The sequence below is a fragment of the Mugil cephalus genome, chromosome 4 (genome assembly GCF_022458985.1).
Source record: "Mugil cephalus isolate CIBA_MC_2020 chromosome 4, CIBA_Mcephalus_1.1, whole genome shotgun sequence".
Lineage (NCBI taxonomy): Eukaryota > Metazoa > Chordata > Actinopteri > Mugiliformes > Mugilidae > Mugil > Mugil cephalus.
The window spans coordinates 28,004,990-28,019,390 of NC_061773.1; the positions used below are offsets into that span (position 1 = coordinate 28,004,990).

The 14,401-nt window shown below is 42.3% G+C and overlaps 1 protein-coding gene across 2 annotated transcripts in view; it reads left to right on the top strand.

Moving 5' to 3' along the window:
• LOC125006166 (contactin-4) overlaps positions 1-14,401 on the top strand; it is a 129,788-nt gene that overhangs the window by 109,871 nt on the left and 5,516 nt on the right. For both annotated transcript variants that reach the window (XM_047581942.1, XM_047581943.1), the window contains 5 exons: positions 60-209; positions 822-892; positions 1,288-1,522; positions 1,611-1,726; positions 11,454-11,634. In XM_047581942.1, coding sequence (XP_047437898.1) covers positions 60-209; positions 822-892; positions 1,288-1,522; positions 1,611-1,726; positions 11,454-11,634 — 753 coding nt within the window. The remainder of the gene's footprint in view (positions 1-59; positions 210-821; positions 893-1,287; positions 1,523-1,610; positions 1,727-11,453; positions 11,635-14,401) is intronic.

Genomic DNA, 14,401 nt, shown 5'->3' on the forward strand with positions numbered 1-14,401 from the left:
TAGCAAAACCTTAAACAGAAAAACAGAACACATCTCAATTCTAAATTCTTTAATCCTAGTTCCTGATTCTGTGCCTGGACAGATGATGCATGCAACAGTGAAAGAGTTGACCCCCTGGGTGGATTACGAATTCAGGGTGGTGGCAATCAACGGTGTTGGTGTCGGAGAACCCAGCACGCCGTCAAAACAGATTCAAACCAAAGCAGCAGGTACCCTCTCTGTTTGTTGTTTCTCCCCGTAGCAAATTAACTTGGAAAATGTAATTTAACCGTTTGATTAGTTTCACTTTTTGCCCGTGCTCCCTTTCTAATCTGCTGTTCGCTCGCATGCCGGCGCTTTGATTACCCAGCCGCATGCAAAATAACTTTAAATAACTTTAAAGAATCGATACCGAGCTCCGTCTCGTGTGATTCGTGTGGCTCCGGAACATGTGTTCGTGTTAATTAATGGCTGCATCAACAGAAAAGGTGACCTATGCGCGCATGCCAAGAGGCAACAGCATGAAAGTGTCTTTTTTGAGCTGGTTAGCTGACTAATTCCCTCCCGCTGTTCGCATCACAAGGGAACAAGTTTCCCATCGCGCGTCACACGTGGGGCTGACATACGGTGCTCGGCTAATAACGGATTCGCACACGGGTGGTAACGCCGCTGTGAACTTGGGGGAAAAAAAACAACCCTAATTCTACTGCGAATCCCTTTTGTGTTCCTTTGTGATTGACGCCAGAGAGCCAATTCAAAGCTGTGCGACTTAACAGAACCGTCTACACCTGATTCGACACAATAAGCCAAGGAATGAATATGTTTTCTATGTGTCTCTGTAGCTCCCAAGGTCGCACCAGTTAACGTGAGCGGTGGTGGAGGAGCTCGAGGAGAACTTGTTATTATGTGGGAGGTAAGAGGATCATGGGCATTTCTGAGTGGGCATTCATTGTGACGGAGTATTCTTCTTTTGATGAGGATGGGATGTTGGCAGAGTCAGTGGGTCTGCAGCGGTCTGGCTTCAGCAGAACGGCTTTTAATTAAAGAGCTTTTCTGATTTGCTGCCTGCTGACTCCCCCCGTTGTGTAAATCAAAATGAGCAATGTGTAAATCTAGAATTAGGGGGACAACTTTACATTTTTTGGACGCGGTTCAAAGCGGCGAAAAGGTGCTGCATCGGTGCATTCGCTCCACAGTTTTGTTGGACGTAAAACGCTGCTCCTGCTTCGCTCGTTCGCAGGCACCTCATTTAATTTCTGCTCACAGTTGTTTTGGATCAAAGGCGTAACTTTTCTGTCCCTATCTCAGCCGGTTCCAGAGGAACAGCAGAGCGGAGAGGACTTTGGCTACGTTGTCGCTTTCCGCCCACTTGGCAGCAGCACCTGGATCCAGACGGTTCTGGCTTCGTCCGACGCATCCAGATATATTTACAGGAACGACAGCATCGCACCCCTGTCCCAGTTTGAAGTGACGGTGGGAGTCTTCAACAGCATGGGAGAGGGGCCCTTTAGCCAAGTCGTCAGAGTGTTTTCCGCCGAGGAAGGTGAGAGCGTTTGCACGCTGCGGTGCGAATGATCGTGTTAATTCCACAAAATGCAAACCGCACGCGATCCGTGGCCTGTGCTTTCCAGAGCCCTCCGAGGCGCCGTCCAGAGTGTGGGCCCGCGCCGTGTCCGCCTCTGAGGTCGAGGTGTTCTGGGAACCGGTTCCCTCCATGTCCAGCAGCGAAAAGATTGTCGCATATGAGGTAAGAAAAAAGGAAAAGTTGAAATAAGAGCGCTGTGGGGAAAATATTCAAACAAGAAGGAGACATTAATCCCAGAATGACTGACGGTGCAATAAGCCGGCGCTCATTTTAATACGACCGCCGATGGTGACAAAGCTAAAGTATTCTGACATTAAAATTCTTCATGTGCTGGAGCAACTGGTTTTTCACCGGTTTGACCTGAGGAGTGAAGGAATCAGTCGGCAGCTGTTCCAGCCTCCAAAAAGAGTCTTGCACCCAAGGCTGCTGCTGTTACAGAAGAATAAATAAGAGAAAGCGCCGTCCCCTACAAAAAAACCCTCTCCTGGGATTTGGATGTAAAAATCTTGGATAACAACAACACTCTTTTCTAAACCCTAGATATTTTACATGACACAGAGTATGCCAGTAGTTTCATACCTTACAGAGGGTATACATTCACGTCACTGCCCCCTGGGGCAAAAACACAGTGAAATGTGTCAGTAAATACAGCGAGACTGGGAAAAATGTGGATTATCAGATCAAATTAAGGATGATTGGACTCAACAATGATTCATACGAACTCATATGGATTTGGAAAAGTGGATTAGCCTCAGTTTCTGTTAGTTTTAGTTCATCTCAGTTATGATGAATGTAGCTAAACAAAAGATGCTAACGCTGAGAGCTTTACTGAGAAGTAACGTTAGCCATAAAATACTGTAGCGTTAAAAGGATGATGAGGAGTGATCACAAATATTCACTTTATTGTTTTATTGTTATTCATTGTTGGAACTGAAATAGTTACTGTCGGCTGTAATTACGACATAACAACATCCACAAACTTATCTGACAGCCCTCAAGAACATAACTTAAGAAGTAACTTAAGGTTTGACTTCATCAAAAAATACAGCATAAATTAATATTTATTTATTTATTTCTGTTTTTAATGTTCTTATATCTTAGTATGTTTTTATATTTTATCAATTTTATATTTTTATGTATTTATTCTTATTTATTTTTTATATTGATATTTTATCATTTTACTTGTTCTATTATTTTAATTTATCCTTTTTACAGTGTGCATTAGCATGTCCTTTTTTGTTCTTGTTGTTTGTTCCACATTTTTATATATTTATATATATCAAAATTCACTTAATTCACAATAAAGACTCTCTAAAGCTTTTAATGAACCATATAGTTCACATCTAAATAAAACCACCACATCAACTCAGGTCTGTTAAACTTTAATTTTCTCACTGTACAATGTTCAGTGTTGACACGAACAGGAGCGGCTTCATCTGGCAGAAGTGTCAGCCGTACGTTTGAAGATATTTAATCAAACTGTCACAATGACAAACTTTTCCTGCTGAGCTCTACTGGGATTCAGTGACACATATTCTAATTAATCTAATTTAGGACTTAAATTGCCTCTCAAATACAAAGTTAATGGATCGTGTGCGTTGCACAGTCGCCGGGAACGGTGCCAGCATGTAAACTGTAAAAACAATGACACAAGACAGGGTTTCAAGTGATGGTGAGGTAGCAACCGGAAAATATACAGCTACAAGTGTCACACAATGAGAGAGAGTGAAAGTTAGATGTTACGCTGTAGTTCTAAAAGTAACCACTGATGATAGAAAACACATATAAGCATTTTCTAAATGCATTTCTCTTTCTGACCCTCTTTGAATGTGGAGGACTTTCGTCACCATCCATTGCTTACCTCGACTTTCTTCCAGGAGCACCTCCCCCAGGGGTCTGATTTCGCTCGGGTGTCCTTGAGAAAGTGTTTCCAAGAAGTTGTCACATTAATAAAATGTCCTGGTGCCAGCTAGAATTGTTCTACTGATTTTGACTGTGTAGTTAAGTGGGGTTACTCCAGTGGACAGACATATCAGCGTAATGACCACTACTGTTCTGGTGCATCCCATCACGGACCCATTGTTTGACCTTTGTCTGAGCAAGGCCTATTTATAACCAGACTCTGCAGATGACCGCAGTTTGTCATATTTCACTGACACATGTGTGCCACGGACGGTTGTGTTTTGTAGATGGGTATATCCCTAACGTCCAGCGGACCGCGTTCCTTAAAGCTTTCCTTTTATCTCACTCCACTTGCAGTGTTACGACCCGGCTCGAGGGACGCAGGTAGAGTTATAAGAGATCTTATTTCAATTAAAAGAAAATGAAAAAGGTGACAGGTGAAGTTTGGTGTGGTGAGCTTCTGCAGCTGGAAGGCGTTCGTTCCTGGGCGTCTTCAACGCGGCCCTTTGTTCAGGATTTACTTGAGGTGCAGTAGACACCAGGTTCCATACAATGAATGTTTCACACGTTCGCAAGCAAATGCACTTGAATTTCTTTTTTAGCGTTGAAGCTGGACCAACGCCCCCAATAACAAATGCTTTGTGGCAGAAAGTTGGTGTGGAACCACGGGTTGTAGGTGACGATGGACAGAGAGTTAATCAGTCAGAATAAGAATCAGAAACGACTTTATTGCCAAGTGTATTTGTACATAGAAGGAATTAACTGCATAAAAAAAACATAAAATAAGATAAACTGTGTTTAGTCCCTCATCCTCTACCCGAACCAGGGTTTGTGTACTCATCCCACCCCTTCCCTTCCCGGGTAGAGAGGTAGCTCAGACACCCGACCAACACAGCTGTGTATTTTGTTGAATAGCAGTAAAAAGGGCTAAGCTAATCTCTCAGTGGTTGAAAGTCATGTGGTTGTGCGGTGGCAGCAGCATGGAGGAGGGTGACCCACTATTTAGCCTTCCTGAGGTATTGCTGGTGTAACTTAACAAAACATGGGTGAAGGGACGTGCCCACTTAAAAACCCCAATGATATGCCACTTACTGCCTGCTGCGTAGGCTAGGCTAGTTAGCTGGTGGTTGCTAGCTGACTGCTAGCCTGCTGGTCGGTTTTCAGTTGGACTGGGCTTCTTACTGTGTTTTCCCCGAAATAAAATAAACCCACACACACTAAAATATACTGAATGCACAATCTAGTCACTGTACATACAACAAAAGGAACGTTTGGGTTTGATGTGTTCATGGGGAGGGCAACTGTTGACCGTGTGAGTGGTCCTGCACTCGATGGATCGCGGCCTCCTGCCAGAGGGGAGTCTGTTAAATACTCCAGGGTGACAGGGATCAGCCACAATCTTAGCTGCACACCACAGAGTCCTGGAAGCGTACAGCTTGTCGAGAGACTTCAGACTGCAGCCGATCACCTCCTCTGCAGAGGGAATGACACGCTGCAGCCTGCTCTCGTCCTTAGCAGAAGCAGAAGCTGCAGCACCAGGTGGTGATGGAGCTGGTGAGGATGGACTCAATGATGCCAGTGTGGAAGTGCTCGATCATTGCCTTTGACAGGCTGAACTTTTTTCTGCTGCTGCAGGAAGTTCATCCTCTGCTGTGCTTTTTTTGATGGGGGATCTGATGTTCAGCTCCCATTTGAGGTCCTGGGAGAATGATGGTGCCCAGGAAATCATAATTCAGACAGGTGTACATAAACAACAGAATGGGCCCAGTTTTTCGGCAAAAAAAAAAGGAATGATCAAAACATGGCCCCCAAACCCTTCACACTCCCTCCCTGACCTCCTCACTCACCCCCCAGACCTCATCCTTCCCAGGGTCACTTGTCATTTCGAAGTTTCTCGCCACCCTCTCCTGCCTGTACAGAATATTTAGAGCTGTCGATTCAGGAAGTTTAAGACGCATCAGGAATAGATCAGAAAGATAACAGAACAGGAATGTCACAGGGCTTTTTAAGATGCAGTTAAGTAGAAAAGAAATAGGAGAAGAGCAAAACTGTGTGAAAAGAAGAGGTTGAACCACGTCAAAACAACAGCAAGAAAAATAAATAAATAGATGAATAAATATCAATTGCTCAAATATTGACAGCAAAATCACTTTAAAGGGGGAACACTTACATACATCTGTATTTAGCATTGGCTGCATAACTATGGACAAGGTGTCCCCACTTCCTTGCTTTACAACCGTGATGAAGGCAGAATTACACCTAATAAATCTAAGACAGGTGGCAACTGAGTGTCTCAAAGTTTTTTCCACATAATAAAAGTGTACCGAAACTGTAAAACAAGGCGCCACAAATCTATAACAGCGAGCCATAAAGCTACAGAGGTCTGCAGGTTTACTGAGTGATGGTAACTATCTGCAGGTTTACGTCCGTCCTTGTTGTTGTTCTGCCTGAATCATTGCGTCGGCCGTCTGATAGGACTTTAAAAGCAGCGGCCAAGGCACGACTCTGTGTTTCCTACACGAGGGCCCTTTGTGCACTTCTTCTGTTTCATGTACATCGGTATTATACACACATGTGGGCCACACCCAGCACTGAAGGTGCAGCTGCTGCTCTGCTATCGTGCAGGTTTCACTGTGCACTCGTGTCGACGCTATGCGAGTACTGGACTCGTTGTGTTGCACCAGGACTCCTCCTCTACTCCGTGATTGTAAACTGCAGTGGCATTTCCACAGCTGAACCCTGTGGACACGAGCCAGTCCCCAGATTGTGCTTTGGTAATGAGGACGGAACAAGGTGGAATCGTGTCACATCTTCGCTCTTTGAATGGTGTCTGCAGGTCTGTTGTTTAGCGACATGAAGCAAGTGTGTTCACTGCAAGCAACAAGGAGGCACGTTGGTACTTTAGGAAGACCTACTTTTCCCCCAGTCCCAGATAATAGTTGTAATGCAAACTTTTCTACGTGCTGTCCTCTGGAGGAGCACCAGGAATATGCCTCGTCTGTGGTTGCTCTTGAATCTCCCAGCATGACCAAATCCTCCCACAGTGAGTTCCTCAGCCTGGAGGGAGAGCGGTGGTGGTGGTGGGGTGAGGGGAGGGGGGGGGGGGGGGGGGTTGCCCACTCATACTGTCGTGTCCAGAACACAGCGCTTTGTGTAAAGTTAATTTATCAAAGCCTTGTAGTCGTGGGGAAAAGATAAATCTTTATTCAGAGCTACTGGCAAAATATTTCCAGATAATCCTTTATCATCATTGATACAGAGGTCTTCAACAGGAGGTCCAAGACCCCTAGGGGTCTGCGGAGGTTTTTATATATATAAATTTAAATTTCTTTAAATACACATCACCATGAATCCAACATATTTTAGTAAAGTGGTAAATAGATGCAGAAGACATTATCTTTCAGTCAACACTTCAGTGATACAGGAGCTGCCTCAACAGCACCACACTAGCAACCTGTCAATCTAAGCCTCCTTACAGTAGGCCCCGCCCCTATTGCTGCTGAACCAATCATGAGGCTGCATATTACACACTGACTCTGTCAGGTTCCTAAGAGCCTATTCAGTCCCCAGGTGAAATCCAGATGTAATAATAGCTGAAGAGAAGCTAATTACTGAGGCCAAAATGGATCTTTTTGTTTTATTTTCTTCATCTTTCTAATTCTACACTACTGATGCACATTTGAAATATATATATAAAAAAAATACAACATACCTTGTGTATAATTTAAATAGCTTAATATTGAATGCAAAATGATGACAACAATGTATATTTATTAATAGCACTAGACTGAGTTTAATATAGAACACATGTAGTATGTGGGTAGCCTGACTCCTGCCTTAATGACCCTTTTACATTTACTTTTGAAATAACCACCTTCAAAAAACAATTCTGATCAGTAACAGCTTCAGAAGAAACTGCCAGACCTAAATGAACAACCCTCCTTTCTCGACTCTGTGCCACATGCTCAATGAACATATTTTCATGTCCTCAGGCATCAGGGGGAATATGATATTTTCAGATTTTCATTAAGTGTATGCATTTTATCTTTTCTTTTCATTTATTTTGACGCATCCTAAGTTTGCATTAGTGGGAAAAAGTTTATGTTCAACCTAAATGAACCTTTCACCGTGAAACTCGATTGTGGTTTCACGTCGCATCGTTTATTTATAAAGAATCGATGAGGAAATAAGTTGAAGAATCAGGTCGATATGTAGAAGCAGTAACGGCGCTTTTCATGCGTCCTCTGAGGCCGAGCAGCCAGCCGTGGCGCAAAGAACCAAGAAATCTCTCGACAGCCGCTCCCAGCAGGGTGTCAGCCTCAAACAAACACCGCTAAGGCATTTCGAGCAGTGTCCTCAATTTCAGGAAAATTGCCTCCATCATATCTGATCGGAAGATGACAGGTACACATTCAAGGCTGGAGACAAACCGGATGAGGTTTGCACGCCATAAACAAAAAGGAAAAGGAAAGCACACTAACACCAAATGAGGAAATGGAATTTTAAAATGCTGCACAATCTTATCAGACGTACAATTTTGTTCTTGAAGAGTCTGTCTCGGTTTAAGCCTCTGATTGAAACAGCTGTTTGGAAGGTGTGAGAGAAGCAGTGTGACTGGCTGAGAGGATAATAATCATCACAACAACCTTCAAGTCGGCTTCCACTTCATCCCACCAGCTACATGAGCAAAATAGCACACAACCTGAGTACAAGTACAAGCTGTAAAAAGAAACAAAAAAACAACAACAAAAAAAAAAAAACAGTGGAACAATGACAAAATCTAACCCCTCTGCAGTTGGAATTACAAACTTTTGTGACTGACTATTACTCAGCAAGGACAGTCATGTCACCTGAGCCATGTGGAGTTGAATTACACCGATCAGCCACAACATTATGACCACTGGCAAATAAATAACATCGACCATCTTCTGACAATTCATGTTAATCCATGTCACTTAATGTTTAGCTGAGAAACTTCTGGAACTGGTATTCATTAGTGTGAATGTGACTTAGACATGTAGCACCCACCTAAACTAGACCAGGCCACCCCCACCCCATACCCCATAGCAATGACACTCCTTGGGTGTTGACTTGGCCTCCAAATTCACTAGATCCCAAACTGACTGGGATGATAGGACCCAACATCCCAACATCCTGTTTCCCGACACCACAGGAAACCTTCAGAAAGTCAATATCCATTCTCTGCACAATATTAGGACAGTGGTCATAATGTTATGCCAGATCAGTGCATATTGCAGCTGTGAGTTTCTTGCAATGATTTACATGTTTAACACATGATCCAACAGTCGGATACTAAACACTACATCATCATTTCAATGCATTGCTTTGCACATTAAGCCTTAGTCAGGGGTGCTGTTCAAACCGTACGTAAAAACTGTGATACCCAGCACATACCACCATACTGTCATGGCATACCACCATTTATTTAATTATAGAAGTTGCATTTACTCTGAGTTGGAGTTATTTCCTTGCCCATATTTACAAACTGGATTTCTTTTTAGAGAATAGAATTTTATTCATTTATTTAGTCGTGCACAACGAGAAGACACTGCATAATGTGAATAAGGTTAATTAGTTCCATTGTTCATGTCACTGAGTGAGTATTAGAAATCAATCTATTATGAATCAAAATAGTGCATATTAAGGAAAGATGGGAGACTGAGCTACAACAACAGATTTCTGACAAAGCCCAAATAACTAAGGCCAACATCTAGAGAGAATTCAAATGGAAAGTTATTACTAGATATTTCCGTACACCTCAGGTAACTGCAAAAAATGAATCCAGCATTTAATGGAAGATGTTGGAGAAACTGTGGGGCACATGTAGGTAATCACCTCCACATATTCTGGTCATGTTCTAAATTTTATTTTACATTGTAAACGATTTTGGAGGAGATCTTCCGTGCACTTAAAGAGGTGTTTAATCTGGACATTTCTCAAGGAAAGCTACTAACTACTTACTGCAGATTTCACTAATGACACCAGTGAAATGTATTATAATTAATTAGTTAAATCCTGAACCACCTACATAGAATCTGTGGACTCAGAGGATGTGGGATGTCTATGTGACTTACAGGCTGAGGCTTCAAAAAGACTCATTTGGAAAGAGGTGGAGTCATATTACGAAGTTATTAATCCTTCTCCACCCTCTTTTAAATGACTTATTTAATGGTATTATTTTATTATATTATATTTTATTACTTTCCTTTTCTCTTCTCTTTTTAACTTCACTGCCTCTGTTATTATTTGATAGCAACATATCTACCTGAATGTGTATCATTATAATATATAATTATATAATGTATAATCTTATATTTTATTGTAATGAAACATATTTTCACTGAAAACCAAAATAAAAAGTTAAATAATCGAGCTATTGTTCTTTACATTAGTGAGGCCACAGGGAAATATCAAACAATACCAAACCAAACCTCGGGCTCCAAAACTATGAAGCATTACACATCTAGCCTTAATACTTAAAAATATATTTTATTTTCCATTTACAAGTAATAAGATGAAAGAATCAAGTTTTAAATGTATCCACAGACTGAACCTCACTCCAAAATAATTCACCATTTTGCCCTGAATGTAAAACCAAACAAGGAACATTTATGCGTTTATTTTGTTATTGTGAATTATTAAAACCTTTTTGGGCTTCAGTTCAGCTTTTTACCAAATCAGTTTTAGTGTTTGATTTAAATCCATGTTTTTATTTAATCAGGAAGAGTTTTTTGTTGAGCCTTTACTTTTTCAACTTAAGGAACTAAGATAATGACTGGTTTTAAGCTGTGTGTTGTTGTTGTTTGTTCTCTCTTTCCTTTTCTTGGCAGCGTATGTAAGTATCTATATCCACATAAATTAATAATATATATATATATACTGTATATACTTTGTGTATGTATTGTGTAGCACTAAATTTAGTGTGAGAATGTTTTCAAAAATAATGCAGTGAAGGGAAAAAAGTGTAACTCTTGACCACATCTGTTACATCTTCCTCCCCTTTTTCCTTGAAAACAGAACCTGTTCTCCGGGTGCATTTACATTAGAACTGTATTTAACAAGCAAAATCAGCGGCATTGAGTGTTTCCTACACACAAACAAATGCTGCACTGCTGGTGTGATGCACTTCAGTGTCAGCATAAGACACCTTAAGCCTCCTTAGATCCCTCTCTTTCTCTGAGCATGTGTTTAGATTCTTAGCAGAGGCGCCGTAAAAAAAAAAAGAAAAGAAAGAAAAAGCAAACTTGCGCTCAGGTATTTGAGATGTTTTCTCAAGTGCTGCTATAATAAAACCTCTGGCAGAAGAGAGAAAAAAAAAAAACACCCTAGGTGCATCTGTTATCAACAACTCCAGGCCCTGCCGCTAATCTCCCCTTTCCCGAGCAAGAGCCCCGAAAACCTGCGTGCAGCCAATTGAATAAGTACCTACTCTCAAACCATCTGTTTGACATTTCCCTGTCTGGTGTCCCTGTCTCTCGTTGGGGGTCATAAACGATCTCCCTGCGAATCCAGACTCTGACAAGCTCGTTATCCTTGCGCTCCTCGCTGTCTCGGCTGCTTTCCGTGTTGCTGATTGTCAGACACAGTGTCGTGTGGTAGCGGTTTTGGAAACGTGGATGGGATCGGATCGCCCGAGGGTCAACGGGAGCTCGTTGAACAGCCCAGGAAATCAAATTAGACGCCGGGATGGTGGGCTGCACTGTACATCCCCTGCAGTTTTGTTGGTATTCTAAGTGGTGTTTCAAAGTTTGTCATTTTCTTTATTTGAATTCGTCGATGACTCATCCTCGGTGCTCGGGGGCGTGAAGCGATCTTCTTTGAATTCTCGCGTCCCTCTCGACCCTCCGCGTCCCGATTTCACCACTGGAGTGAATTTCCTGGTGTGCGCTGGGTTAAATAAATAAGGGAACAAGGCAAAGGCACACAATACCTGCAGCTCTGTGGTGACCCTGGTCTGTTTGTTCAGGTCCTCTTCTGGGAGGAAGGATCTCAGCAGAGCGAAGGCGACACGGTGAGGGTTATCAACAGCACAGCTCTCCTCTCCGGCTTGAAGGGCAGCACGGCCTATCAGATCTCAGTGAGGGCCCAGAACAGCGCTGGACTCGGACCTCGCAGCCCCGCTTTTAACATCACCACCAAGAAACCGCGTGAGTCCACACACAGGACACATCAATGGGATTTTGGTTTCTTTTAACCACCTTTCTCTCTGTGTTGCCTTAAAACAAACCTGGAAAGACCCTTGAATCAAACAGTTGGACCAGATGCAGGTCTCTGATCTGTCCACTCGTCCCTACTGGCTTTATTACACTCACCATAGGTTTAAATGGAGTTTATATTCCATGATTTCACAAATTTATTGAGGCTTATTCTGATTTTAAGTGTGAAAGTTGGACTCATACAAAAACTAAAAATGTAAATATTTATTTAAATGTAATATTTTCCACCTCAGTAACAGACTGGGCAGTGTAGAGGAGGATCGCTAACACTGACAGGATATTATGTAGGTATAATGTAAGGAGGTAATGGTCACATTACAAAGACACTTAAACGATAACAGCTGTGATTTGTCTCAATAGAAAACTAACAATAAGAAGCAGTTTTTAGATTTAGAGTTTGGATTCATGTGTAGATTCATTTGTAGATTTTGACTCCTGCTAATTACTATATAGTAACACAAGAAAGACAAAAGTGTCACAGAAAAGCCCAGCTTTGATGGTGTATGCTGTTAGATGATTGTTTAAGGGCGTTATCACACCGAGGTTGTTGTCCCTAAACTGGTTTATCCCTACGGCTCATGTGAACACAGAAACAGGTCTGTACCGGAACGAGTGAACCGAGCTGAGCCTAGTTAGAGAAGGTGGACCAAGGCTCATTTAGGGTACTGAGACATAGATGCAGTAACCTGCTTATGTAGCCTACGCCACTACGAGCCATTTATACCTGTGCGCTCATCAGTCTCTGTAAAAAACACCACCCAAACATTAGTCGGCGCTGTGCCTTTTTTGCCAGTTTAATTTTTGCTTTTACTTCCTATTTCACTTTCAACAACGGAGACGAGAGCTTTATTTCTACAATATTTACTCATCATCACAGTAAAATAGTCCATATACTGCATCAATTCCTCTCTCAATCAGTAGAAAATGTTTAAACACATTATTATGCATGAAAAAAAAAACCACTGTAATATACTGTGATACCATCAGAAATTTGTAAAATGACCATGATATATATTTTTGATTGTAGCTGTAGCTGTGGAGTTTTTGTCGTAGGTTCTGGTCTGACATCACAGTTCTAGGTCAACTTGACTCTAAACCGCTCATCCCCAGAGCAGGATGTCTTCTCGTCATATATACAGTGGGGGAAATAAGTATTTGATCCCCTGCTGAATTTGTAAGTTTGCCCACTTCCATAGAAATGATCAGACTCTGGTTTTTATGGTTGTTTACTGGTTATGGGTATAGACAGAATATCAATCGAAAATGCATAAAAAACACACAATCTAAAAGTTATAAATTGTTATGTATTTTATTAAGGGAAATAAGTATTTGATCCCCAACAATTCACTTAGAATTCAGGCTCCTACAGATTGGCTGGTGCGCATGTGGCACACAGCTATGCTCAGTCAACTAATTACCAATACTCCTGATCTTAACTCGTCATGTATATAAAGCACACCTGCTCTAAGAATCAGTTTCTTACATTCCAACTTCTACAGCACCATGGGCAAGACCAAAGACCTGTCAAAAGATGTCAGGGACAAGATTGTAGACCTGCACAAGGCTGGTATAGGTTACAAAACCATCAGCAAAAGGCTTGGTGAGAAGGTGACAACTATTGGTGCCATTATTCGCAAGTGGAAGACCCATAAAAGGACCATCAACTGTTCTCGGTCTGGAGCTCCCCGCAAAATCTCGCCTCATGGAGTGAGGATGATGATGAGAAAGGTGAGGGAGCAGCCTAAAACAACACGGCAGGAGCTTGTTAATGATCTGGAAGCAGTTGGGACCTCCGTCACCAAGAAAACAGTTGGCAACACACTGCGCCGTTATGGATTGAACTCTTGCAGTGCCCGCAAGGTCCCCCTGCTCAAGAAGGCACATGTACAGGCCCGCCTTAAGTTTGCCAGTGAACATCTAAATGACTCAGAGAAGGCTTGGGAGAAAGTGCTGTGGTCTGACGAAACCAAAGTTGAGCTATTTGGCATTAACTCGACCCGCCGTGTTTGGAGGATGAAAAAACGTGAGTATGACCCAAAGAACACCATACCCACGGTTAAGCATGGAGGTGGAAACATCATGTTTTGGGGCTGTTTTTCAGCAAAGGGTACAGGGCAACTTCACCGCATTATGGGGCCAATGAATGCAGCCATGTACTGTAACATCTTGGACAAAAACCTTCTTTCCTCAGCAAGAACACTGAAGATGCCTCGTGGGTGGGTTTTCCAACATGACAATGACCCAAAACATACTGCCAGGACAACAAAGGAGTGGCTCAAGAAGAAGCATATTAAGGTCATGGAGTGGCCTAGTCAGTCTCCAGACCTTAACCCGATCGAAAACCTGTGGAGGGAGCTGAAGCTCCGAGTTTCCAAGAGGCAGCCAAGAAACTTGAAGGATTTAGAGACTGTCTGTAAAGATGAATGGGCCAAAATCCCTCCTGCGCTGTGTGCAAACCTGGTGACCAACTACAAGAAACGTCTCATCGCTGTGCTTGCCAACAAAGGTTTCTCTACAAAGTACTGACTTGTGTTGTGCTTGGGGATCAAATACTTATTTCCCTTAATAAAATACATAACAATTTATAACTTTTAGATTGTGTGTTTTTTATGCATTTTCGACTGATATTCTGTCTATACCCATAACCAGTAAACAACCATAAAAACCAGAGTCTGATCATTTCTATGGAAGTGGGCAA